At 44.6% G+C, this 11380-nt stretch overlaps 1 protein-coding gene across 7 annotated transcripts in view; it reads right to left on the bottom strand.

Moving 5' to 3' along the window:
- Positions 1–2572: 2572 nt before the first annotated feature.
- The window catches only part of PHF8 (PHD finger protein 8), a 97803-nt gene continuing 88995 nt past the window's right edge, over positions 2573–11380 (bottom strand). For all 7 annotated transcript variants that reach the window (XM_070366295.1, XM_005888460.3, XM_070366296.1 and 4 more), the window contains 3 exons: positions 10637–10746; positions 6078–6414; positions 2573–5171 (listed from right to left, as the gene is read on the bottom strand). In XM_070366295.1, the coding sequence (XP_070222396.1) occupies positions 5083–5171; positions 6078–6414; positions 10637–10746 (536 nt within the window). In that variant the 3' untranslated portion in view covers positions 2573–5082. The remainder of the gene's footprint in view (positions 5172–6077; positions 6415–10636; positions 10747–11380) is intronic.

Genomic DNA, 11380 nt, shown 5'->3' with positions numbered 1-11380 from the left:
TGAATCATGCCATTTTCTGCTTAAAACCCTTTAATGGTTCTCTGTCATTCACAGGATACAGTTAAGTCTTTGGACAAACATCAAATTATATATCCTCCATTATCTGAGGTTTTGAAATTAATATTGCGCCAAAAAACTAATCAATTTTGATCATATGACTTCTCAAACTACACATTCCCTCTTGGAGACTCTGTATGTTCCCCTAGATGAAAATCACAGCTACAGTTATACTAAATTGCCTGTCCTCTATATGCATGTGGGTTTTTTTTTTTTTTTGCCTCCACTTCTGTTTTTTATTCATGGTATTGCCTTAGTTTGGAATATTCTTCCCACTGTTCTCTGCCTGACTGGCTACTTAATTTTCATCCTTCAGCTTCAAACATCCCACCCACCCTCCCCCTGCCCACCTCTCCCCCCACTCTGCCCCCAGAAAGGAAGCCTTGTCTGAACTCCCAGCTTCCCTGACCAGCATCCTGTGCTCATCTCTATCACCACACTGTACCATATGGTGCTCTTCTCCTCCACTCAGTTTACTGGAGAGCAAATGCCATTTCAGTCAACTGGTGGCTCAGATGGTAAAGCATGTGCCTACAATGCGGGAGACCTGGGTTCGATCCCTGGGTCGGGAAGATCTCCTGGAGAAGGAAATGGCAACCCACTCCAGTATTCTTGCCTGGAAAATCCCATGGATGGAAAAGCCTGGTAGGCTACAGTCCATTGGGTCTCAGAGTCTGGACACGACTGAGCAACTTCACTTTCTTTCACTTTCTGGTATGAACAAGGTCTTGATGGAAAGGGAGGAGTCCATGTACTTGAGGCAGAGAATACAACACAGGCAAGCAGAAGTGTGTGTGTACTAAGGACAGGTCAGGACTAGAGATTCAGTTTGGGCATCACAGCATCCAGGAAGTTTAGGAGTGACAATGCATTAGAGGGCTTCAGAGCTGAGATAATTCCATCTGACAAATGTAGAAACTGGTATCAAGACAAGCAATCTCCCCTAAATTACTCAGTTAGTCATTGAGACGGCAGGCTCTTAGTGACAAGTTCTGTGCACTTTTACACTTCACACTGGAGAGAAGACTGAAGTTGGGTGCTCTTGTTTTCTTTCCATTTTTCAGACAGAAGCCTCTTATCTGCTGGTACCTCTTATCCTATGAGAGAGTAAGGTGACCAAGACTCTTATCTGCTAATCGGAGGCTAGTGACAGTGCTCTGTCCCCTTACTGGAAAGGGTGGGGTGGGAGTTGGTGACAAAAAGAACCCAGCCCACCATTCCTGCAAGGGCTCTAAAATCCCTCCTCTTCCCTGTTGCCTTTCTACCAGGAGACACAGTTCCCCATGCTCCAGACAAGAACCTTCTCTATCTAAATCCTGCCCAATGTCAAGATTCATACTGGGAAAGCTGGAGGGGGGGACAGTCATTTAACTAGTAGGTGCTAAACCCAGCCAGCCATACCCTAGCGACACAGAAGCAAAATCTCCAAGATAAAGAAATCTTGATTGGGTTCAAACTTCTTTTACAGTGACCCTCAGACAGTAAGCAGCCTGCCTTTGGTCACAGAGAGAGTCCAGGTGGTGGTAAATTTGGAACTGAGGCTTCCAACATCACCCCTGAGGCTCTCCTCAGGATACACTGTCAATGCTACATGGTGCACACAAATGCTCAATAAACATCTACTGGGTCACTGAGCTGCTAAAGATCTTCTCACATGATAAAAGGAAAGAACATGGATTTTCAAGTCAGGCAGATCCTGCTATGGAAGGCCAGTGGCAAGCTTCAGTCACCTTCACTGTAAAATAGGGCTAATAACTATCTCCTGGGGTTGTCAATGAGGATTAAATGACATATCCCAGATAAAATCCCTAGCCCAACCCTTGGCACAGAAAAGGCACTTAAATGGTAGCAGTTATCAGTGAGAGGTGCTAGAACAGAGTGATAGGAAAAGAATACAGAGTGTGGAACCAGGTTGGCTCCACTTTGTAAGATGTGTGATGCCAGAAGTTTCTTTTGCCTATTCCTTCATCAGTAGGATGAAGCTATTGGAGACGATGAAATGAATATAAATAGAATGCTAAGAGCAATGTCTAGCACAAGGAAATAAGCATGATATGCTAGCTCTAATAATTATATCCTTTGCAGTGGCCCTAAACACAGTAATCAAGTGCAGTCTGGAGAAGCATGTCAGAGAGAGAGAAGGGGAATAAAAAATAAAACCCCCACAACTCCACATTCACAGAAAGAAGATACAGGTATAGCCAGTAAAAACAGAAGCTATGGAAAGCCTTCCCAACAAACTTGTCAGGCCCCTTTGAATTGTTGCACGCTTTTCTGCTCACTGTACTTTCGATTATCTGTTTTTGGTGTATGAACTGTGTCTCCTGTGAGGGCAGGGATCCTATCCCATCACCACCTCAGGTATAAGGCTGGGCACTAGGGAAGAGCTGAGTTGATGGAAGAGACAGACGGAATGTGAAGAGAAGGCAATACTCCTGGACCCCAACACACCACCACTCCCACCACCACCACCAAAAAAAAAATAAAAATAAAAAAAGAATGCCGAGCAAAGCAATTGCCAAGATAAATCACTTTTATCTCTATAGGAAAAGAAGGATCAAAAAAAAAATATAAATTACATTAGTAACACAACATAAGAAAAAAACAGGGGAAAAAAAACAACAGAGATGTCTGTATGATGCTATTCTAACCTGTTTATAAAAAGGCCCTGCATCAGAAATTCACAATCCTACCCACTTCTAAAAATATATTTAGACATGTACAGAAGCGGTGGGTTTGTTTTTAAATTGCTTTTCTGTAAAAATATATTAAAGGTAAATAGAAATCCTCTCTCCCTGCCCCCTTTCCAACCCCCAGCTTTGTGCTGGGGATTAGAGACCAGAGGTAACTCTCTCACCATGTTCTAAACCTTGGTTATGGCCACTCCCAATCCCTTCCCAACTCACTTAGAACCTGAAACATTAAAAAAAAAATACACTAGCCTCTTTGGAAAAGCATAAATCTGAGGGTAAACTTGCTTTTCATTTAAAACACAAAACAACAAACAGCAGGCTCTGAGAGCCCAGCTAAATTAAACAGAAACCCAGTCAAACTGAGGTTGGGTTTCAGCTCCACAGAAACTTTTAACAAAGAAACAGGGGAAAGAGGCCTGGAACCAGGGGGAATATGCTAGTAATTAGCTGCCTTTGAAAGAGCAAGGGGAGGAGGTTGTTAATGGGCAGAAGGGCTGGGGTCCTGGTCTTGGTTACAGCAGTCAGGGCCTAGTCAGGCAGTTGCCTACAGAAGAACACAGGCTGCCCTCCTTCCCTCCCGTCACTACCCTCTGTTGCTCTGAAATCCCCAAGAAAAGCAAAGCTGGGCAGAAACAGAGGGGAAGGGAGTGGTAACCCCAAGTGCTAGGGGGGAGGTAGCCAGGCTTTTCTGCCTTTGGTGTGACTAGATGGAGGACTGCTTGGCCCCGGGGTCCCAAAAGACAGAAAAGGCAAATGGGGCTAAGGGACCCCTGATTCCAATGAAGGAGAGTAGATGTGGGGCTGTGGAGAAAAGAAAGACAAAATGGTGACATGAAGATGACTAAGGAAGCCTCACATATTCCCTGCAGCCTGCATGGTAGCTGTTAGGTTCCCCAGAAGCACTGGGAAAACTGAGGTGACATTAAAGTGGGGGGTAGAGGACAAGGAAGTACTCCACTTGGGTAGTGCCAAAAATGGAGAGAGGGAGACATTCTCCATTCAGTCCAGGTCACCAGGGAGGGAAGACAGGTGGAGGTGGAGGGAGCTGGGGGAGGGCCAGGAAGGGAGTGGGCTCTGTCTGGACAATAGAAACATTCACAAAGGGAAGAGAGGGTGGGAGGACCAGATGATCTGCTCCTTTACAGAGGGGCATCACCACTCCTACACTCAGGGTTCTGAGTGACCCGTCAGCACTCTGTTTGAGCATCTACCTGACATCTGGGAGTACAGAGCCCCAGGAGTAAAAGTGTGAGTTCTGTAGCCTTCTTTAGACCAAGACCTCAAGGTGGGGAGAGAAGCAGGGAGGCTCCTGATGGAGAACCCGAGATGAACTGTCCTGCCACATCCTCTCCAGAAGGTCCAGGCTGTGCTCCGTGGTTTAGGTGAAGGGATCAGGCCATTGAGCATGGGCTATCTGCTTCAGTGGCAGATGCTTTCAAGCTTCTGGGAGATGGTTTTTGCCTTCTGGTGCCCAGCCAAAGCTTTGTGGATAATGTTCTGCAGGACCTCAAACTCCAGGCAAATCCCTGGAGCTCACCTTGGGAGAGGTGGCTTTGTCTATAGTCACCCAAAAGTAGCTTCCTCCAACAGGCAACAAAGTCTCAACCAAAGTCTTGGGTGTTGGTCCTGTCCCCACCTTGAAAAGTGACAGGAATCTTTCTTCTTTCCAAAGATGAATGAAGTCAGTCCATGGGCTTTCTAGGCCACCCTGGAAATGGGGCAGTAAGAAGACTCTGGGCCCTCCTCTTTATTTCCATGAAGCATTTGGCAAGAGGGGGCTGAAGCCAGAGCCTTCTCCCAGGAATGAGTCTTGAGTGAGACACATCCACTGGGCTGAGGGGATGAAGGAGAATGGGCAGAGATGGGTAGGCTTCTGGAGACAGGGCTAGAGCTGCAGAAAGTGTTGAGCGCTGGGCCTCCCACTTCATGACCAGGGAAACACCAAGGGGCCCAGGCTCACCTCATGCTTCTTCTCACTCTGCCTTCCAGCTTTAAGTGGGGATGAGAGAAAAGGGCAGACAAGGCTGGTGAAAGGGAAATGGATTGGAGTAGCAGAGAGAGGATTCTAGTCAGCTGGAAACCTCTCCCATTTATCTGCTACTCAGAGATATGGAAAAGAAAGGCAGGATGCTCTACTGGAAGTGGGGAAGGGAGTCGTGGGAGTAGGTGAAGGGGCCCATGGGGAGAGTCCATGCCCTTGGTCAGTTCCAAGAAAGCAGGACAATGCGCCTCAGCACCTTGTCCGGGGCAGGTAGGATCCAGGAGTGCCCCGAGAGTTGACAATGGAGAAGGCAATGGGGGTGAAGGGGTGAGGGGCAGAACACAAAGGAGCTCACAGAAGCAGTTTGCCATTTCTGTGGATTTTCAGGATACGGCCGAGTCTCTGCTTTGCTGTAGCCAGGCCCTTTTTGGGACGCTTTCCTGTGGGGGAAAGGAGAGGTAAGCAAAGGCTATGGCAAGGGTGATGGCAGCAGCTCCAGAACCAACTGTCCTTGAGCCATCCCCACCCTGTTCCTCTGCCCACAGAGCCTCTCCATCCTTATGCCTGGCTCCAGGACCATCTCGGGCCAACAAGCCCTCCTTAGTTACTTCCATCCAACACCACATGCTTTGGCTGTTCCTTCTTTGACCTCCTGCAGTGTCTACAGACTTTCTGGTTACTCTGATTCTTTTTCCCCACTGATTTCTTTAGTCCCAATCATTTTCCTTCCTAAATTCTGCAAGGAGGTGATTGTGCCTCCCCATCCTCTTATCCTGCCCAGCAGGATTGAACAAGTGCCTGGTTAGAGATTATAGCTAGTGTCTCTGAAGTTGCCACTCCCAGGGCCTTGCTTCATTAGAAACCCCTATCCTCATCACCCCAATGCTACACCAATCTCATCACCCTTGAGCTGTGTACTCTCAGAGCCAAAGTGAGGAAAAGGAGAGCTTGAACCCTCCCCATCCTTTTCCCCCACATCAAACCACCTCCTATGTCCCATGTGAACTCTTCCATATTTGATCAACTTATCCCCTCCTTCATTCCCTCTGCCAGAGCCCTTAGCTTCACTTCACTACAGCTTGGACTTGTGTATGCATCTCCTTCCTAGACTTCCCACCTTCAACTCACCCTCCACTTTGGCACACTAGAAAGATCTTTCCAAACTCATATCTGAGTTAATCTCTGCTTAACACCAATGTCTCTTCATGAACTATGAGGTCAAATCCAAGCATCTTAGGTTGCCCATCAGTGTCCCTCCTGGGTGTTTTAATTTACCAGAGTGCTTAGGGTTTGAAGCCGGTGATCCTAAGATCTCTCTCAGTTCTATAACCATGTGGCAGTTATACCTTGTCCTGCTTGATTGCTCTGGGAGCCAACTGAAGGGCGCCGCTGGGTCAGGAAGACACCTGGGGCCATGGGTGTGGTACTGCGATTTGCTTGGGCCATGCCAAAGGCATTGGGACGAGCAGTATACTCATGGTCAGCAAGACTTCCTGAGAGCGCTTCTTGTTTAGGCTCAGGAGGAGGCAGGGGTGATGAGGAGGTGAGAAGCTGGGGTGTAGCAGCCAGAGTTGGGGCTGGTACTGCCATGCTGAGATTGGGCTCTTGAGGGCGAGGCTGTTCTACCTCCTTCAACAAAGGCTTCTTCTTGATATATTTCTTTTTTTGGGCCTTCTGTAGCTCCTAAAACACAAGCCAAGTAAGAGGGGAGAATTTAGGAATGAATAAAAGAGAAGAAAATTCCCCAGAAAGTAAACTAGACAGTGGTCAGTATGGTTCCCCCCCAACTACCCTGCTTAGCTTGGATGTTTGTACATACAGCACACAGGCCTTCCAATACTGCAGGTCCTTTAGTACCATCCATTCTTCATTCTTCACTGCTACTAATTAGTACAGTGGCAACAGAAGGGTAAATGAGTTTAGAAACTTGGGTTTTGGTCCTAGCATTGCCATTTATGAGGTGGACCAAGGACATGCCTAATAATAATAGCTAAATTTATGCTAGCAGCTGAGGCATTTTGAATGTTTGACCTCATATAATCCTTAGAACAGCCCTGAGAAGGAAAATTCCTGTTTACACATGAGAAAACTGAGGTACAAGGATATTAAGTAACTTAAGCCCAAAGCCTCACAGCTAAAGAGTTGTTGGGTTCAGGTTTCAACTAGGTATATTAGAACACCCACCCTGCACACTTCTCAAAATGGGACATCTGCAAGTGAAAGAGCAGCAGCTTTGGAATGAGATAAATTTGGGTTTAAATCTATGCTTGTACTCCCTAATTTGGATGACCTTGGTCAAGCTACTAACCTTTCTGAAATTCAATTGCCTCTGTAAAATGAGCAAAACAATAGCTGTTTTTTAGGGTTGTTGGAAACATCAAAAAATATAAAAACACATAGCAAATAATAGGTACTCAGTAAGTGGTAAACTATTATTTTATCTTCATCTCTTACATCTTCTTTCTGGTCTTTTTTTAAATTTATTTAATTTAATTAGAGGCTAATTACTTCACAATATTGTATTGGTTTTGCCATACATCAACATGAATCCACCATGGGTGTACACGTGTTCCCCATCCTGAACCCCGCTCCCACCTCCCTCCCCATACCATCCCTCTGGGTCATCCCAGTGCACCAGCCCCAAGCATCCTGTATCCTGCATCGATGTTCATTGCAGCACTGTTTATAATAGCCAGGACATGGAAGCAACCTAGATGGTCTTTTTTTTTTTAAATAAAGGACAGTCCTTCAGGTTGCTGCTGCTGCTGCTAAGTCACTTCAGTCGTGTCCGACTCTGTGTGACCCCATAGACGGTAGCCCACCAGGCTCCCCCGTGCCTGGGATTCTCCAGGCAAGAACACTGGAGTGGGCTGCCATTTCCTTCTCCAATGCATGAAAATGAAGTTGCTCAGACATGTCTGACTCTTAGCAATCCCATGGACTGCAGCCTTCCAGGTTACTAGATCTTAAAATCTCAATTTTGGATGGAAGGGATGAATAAGGAGTTGTGTCACTTCTTGCAATATATTGGGTATCACCCATCCATCCCACTATAGATATACTATCCAGTGTGTAGTGAGTACCTTTATAATGAGTACCCGGACCCCTGAGAACCTGGAAAAGTGGTACTGGGAGCTTGTGAACAACTTCACCTCCTGAAATGCTACACAGCCACACAGACCAACTCAGTGATTACATTTCTTTGCCTTCTTTTGGCAACACAGGCCTATTCCTGCCTTTGGAAGATCTGACAGGCTGTGGCTACCATAGGAATTTCTAGGGCACAAGAATAATAACATTAGTAATACATGCCAAGCACTGTTCTATAATTTAACTCATTTAATACTCATATGAAACATGAGAAAGAAGAATTATAATTTCAATTTTATGAGCAGAAACTGGCACAGAAAGATTAAGTCATTTTCCAGTTCTCTTGCCTAGAGAACTCCATGGACAGAGGAGCCTGGTGGGCTATAGCCCATGGGGTCGCAAAGAGTCAGACATGACTGAGCAACTAACATACACACATACAGGAACAATAATGGGAGGGATGAATAAAGAGTTGTGTCACATAATCCCAAATTGGGAACCACCTGTCTTCAGAGTCTCTTTTCTCAGCCAAAGTGCTTGCTACTCCATCAATACCAAGAACTCTGTTTCTGATCCCATTTCTCTCATCTGAATCCAGAAATTATCTCTTCACACCTAGGTCACTTAAATTTTTCTACCTTTGTTGCTAATCTCCTTCTCATATATTCATCCAGATTCCCCCACAGAAGACTAATCTATCTTATGACAGGGCCACTTTTACCTTATCAATTTCTTTGTTCAAAAGGCCATTACCCAAGTACAAACTCCCTGGCCTGACATTCATGGTCTTCCACAGTCTGGTCACTTATACCTAGCTAACCCGTAATGATAATGATGAAAAGTTAATGTGCCTATAGTACTTACTCTGTGGCAAGTGCTGTTCTCAGAGCTTTTACACATATTACCTCATCTAATCCTCAAATAGAGTCTATGAGGAAACCGAGGCACAGAGAAATTAAGTTACTTGCTTAAGTGAAAGGGTGAAGATTTGAACTCAAGCAGCTGGCTCTGGAACACATTTTTTAAACTCTATCTTACTCCCTTCCCCAACAAGAAGTCTATAATCCAGAAAGATCTGTTCATCCATTCATTCATTCTGTTAGTCAACAATGACTAAACACATGCTTAACATAGTAGGGATACCAAGTTAAATTAGACATGTCTCCACCCTTGAGGCCCTTACAGTTTAATAAGAAACACAGAAAAGTACACATTGTAAGTATCATGAGAGAATGCTATGGAAGCACAGAAGGCCACTGAAATAAACTGGTGGTGGATGGTGTGAAGGGGTGTTAGGTAAAGGCATCTAAAAGGGCATGATTCCCAATGTGCAGAGGGAACAGTTTGTGCAAAGGCACAGAGGCCTGAGACAATCTGATACACAGAATGAATATAAATACTGTAATGCAACAGTATGACTGGTATAAATGGCATACATGAAGGGCTGATATAAGGTCAGGGAGGAGAGGTAATCAGAGAGCAAATCAAGAGGGCCTTGTGTGCTGTACCAAGGAATTCCCTTATACTGGAATGCCTCCCTATCTCCTCCAAAAGTTTAGCTTGCAAAACCCTTCCCAAATTCAAAACCTCTTCTTTGAGGTCATCCCTGATGAACTCAACCAGAAGTGAGCTCCTCAGAAGGGACTAAGAGTAGTTTTTACAACTTTAATTAATTTGTTTATTTAAAGCAATCAAATCTCTCTCTCTCTTTTTTTTTTTTTTCAAATTACATCTTACATGGTACACATAACAGAGAGAAGTTCTGGACAAAGAATGGCCACTTGGCCTGGTTGGTTTCTGCTGGCTCCCATCAAAAGTCTCCAAGACATTTCCAAGTAACTCTAGAACTTCAAAGAACATCATATTAAAAAACATCATTCTATTAAAATTTAATTTAAATAGGATGTAATTACTGAATCATATAGACATTTAATTATTTAATTTTATTTAAATAGCACGTAACATGAAATTTGAAGTAAGAGGATATGAGTTTGAATCTTGTCTCCTCCATTTACTGGCTGTATTATCCTGGACTAGTCACTTAAAGAGAGCCTCATTTTCTTCACCTGCAAAATGATGAAAATGTCACCTACTGTACAGGGCTATTGGACAGATTACATGAAACATTGTACATGGAAGCACTTAACATAAAGCTGATGGTGAATAAATGCTCTAAGCTATACGATGTGGGATATAAGGGGATGTTGATAAGGAGAGAACCATTAAGACTCACCTCCAACTGCTTCCAGGTGGAGCACATTTAAGAACTTTGAAAACTATAACATGCTAGGAAGTCAACTTGATTCTAGGGCAAAACTTGGTGGGTGAAGCTTTCTTGGGAAGCAGAGGGTGAAGATCAAGGTAATAGGATCTGGTATAGAGGATGAGAAAAGCCTCTTTCCGAAAAAACAAAAACAAATTCCAATACTAATGGGAGACTGAGAAATTGAGTGTACTCAACTGAGTCACCTCCTCAGAGCTTCATCTGAAGCCAAATGCTCTCACCCAAGGACACCTGGTCCTTCCCATATGAGAGGTTTTTACACACCCAAGTGATATATGCAAGGGCTTTTCTCTGGCCCCTTATTTTCTTTCACTCTAAATCATGTCAACTGTGTGACCTATGGAAGTAGCTTTGCCATTTGGGATATGTAGGATATAGGAGAGAGCTGGAATACTGACATGGATAAAGATCACAAGTTACCCACTTCCCAATGAGAACAGTGGGATCCTATCAGCCTGAAGGTCTGAGTTTTGAGACTCCAAGTCAAACTGTGATCAGTGGCAGAGCCATTGCCTAAGTGTCAGCACCTACCTGCTGGGCCAACTTTGCAGCTGCTGCAGCCAAGCCTGTCTCAATGGAAGCTACCCGGGTCCCCTCACGCACAGGACGGTCCTGCTTCGGTAAAGTTGGGGTCACACGGGCTGCAGAGAGAACAGGATGAAGACATTTATCTGAATGCCAATCATATTCCTGAACCCTGATCCCCCAAAAGGTGTCTCCTTAGTTTTCCTCCATTTAGCTTTTTACAAAGCCAGATTTTGCTTCCCAATGGGTAAAAAGCTAATTCATAAATGCCCAAGGTACACAAACCACACATTGATTAAAAGATAAGTTAATTTCCCTGAATTGGCATGTAAAGTTGTCCATGTTCTGCTCCCTACCTACCTCCCCAATCTTATTTCCTCTCCTATATCCTCAGCTTCTACAGACAGAATGGTTTCCTTATTATATATACCTCCAGAACACATACAGCTCATCCTATCCCCCTGTGCCCTCATCCTCACCATCCACACTGCCTGGAGTACCCACTTCCCTTTTGTCCACCTCTTTAAAACCTGCCCATTATTCAAAGGCAAGCCAAAATCAATCTTCTATGTAAAACACCTAGGGCTTCTTTGGCTCACACTGACCCCTCCCTCCTTTGAACTTAAGTACAACTCACTTAATACACAGCACATACCATCCTGTCTCATTCCCTAATGTTAATGTGTGCTATTTTGTCTAATAACCAGGCTATGAATTCCTGAAGAAGATCATCTTCTTGTAAAACCTTTT

Source organism: Bos mutus, chromosome X (assembly GCF_027580195.1).
Source record: "Bos mutus isolate GX-2022 chromosome X, NWIPB_WYAK_1.1, whole genome shotgun sequence".
NCBI lineage: Eukaryota > Metazoa > Chordata > Mammalia > Artiodactyla > Bovidae > Bos > Bos mutus.
This window is presented reverse-complemented; position numbering and strand designations above follow the sequence as displayed.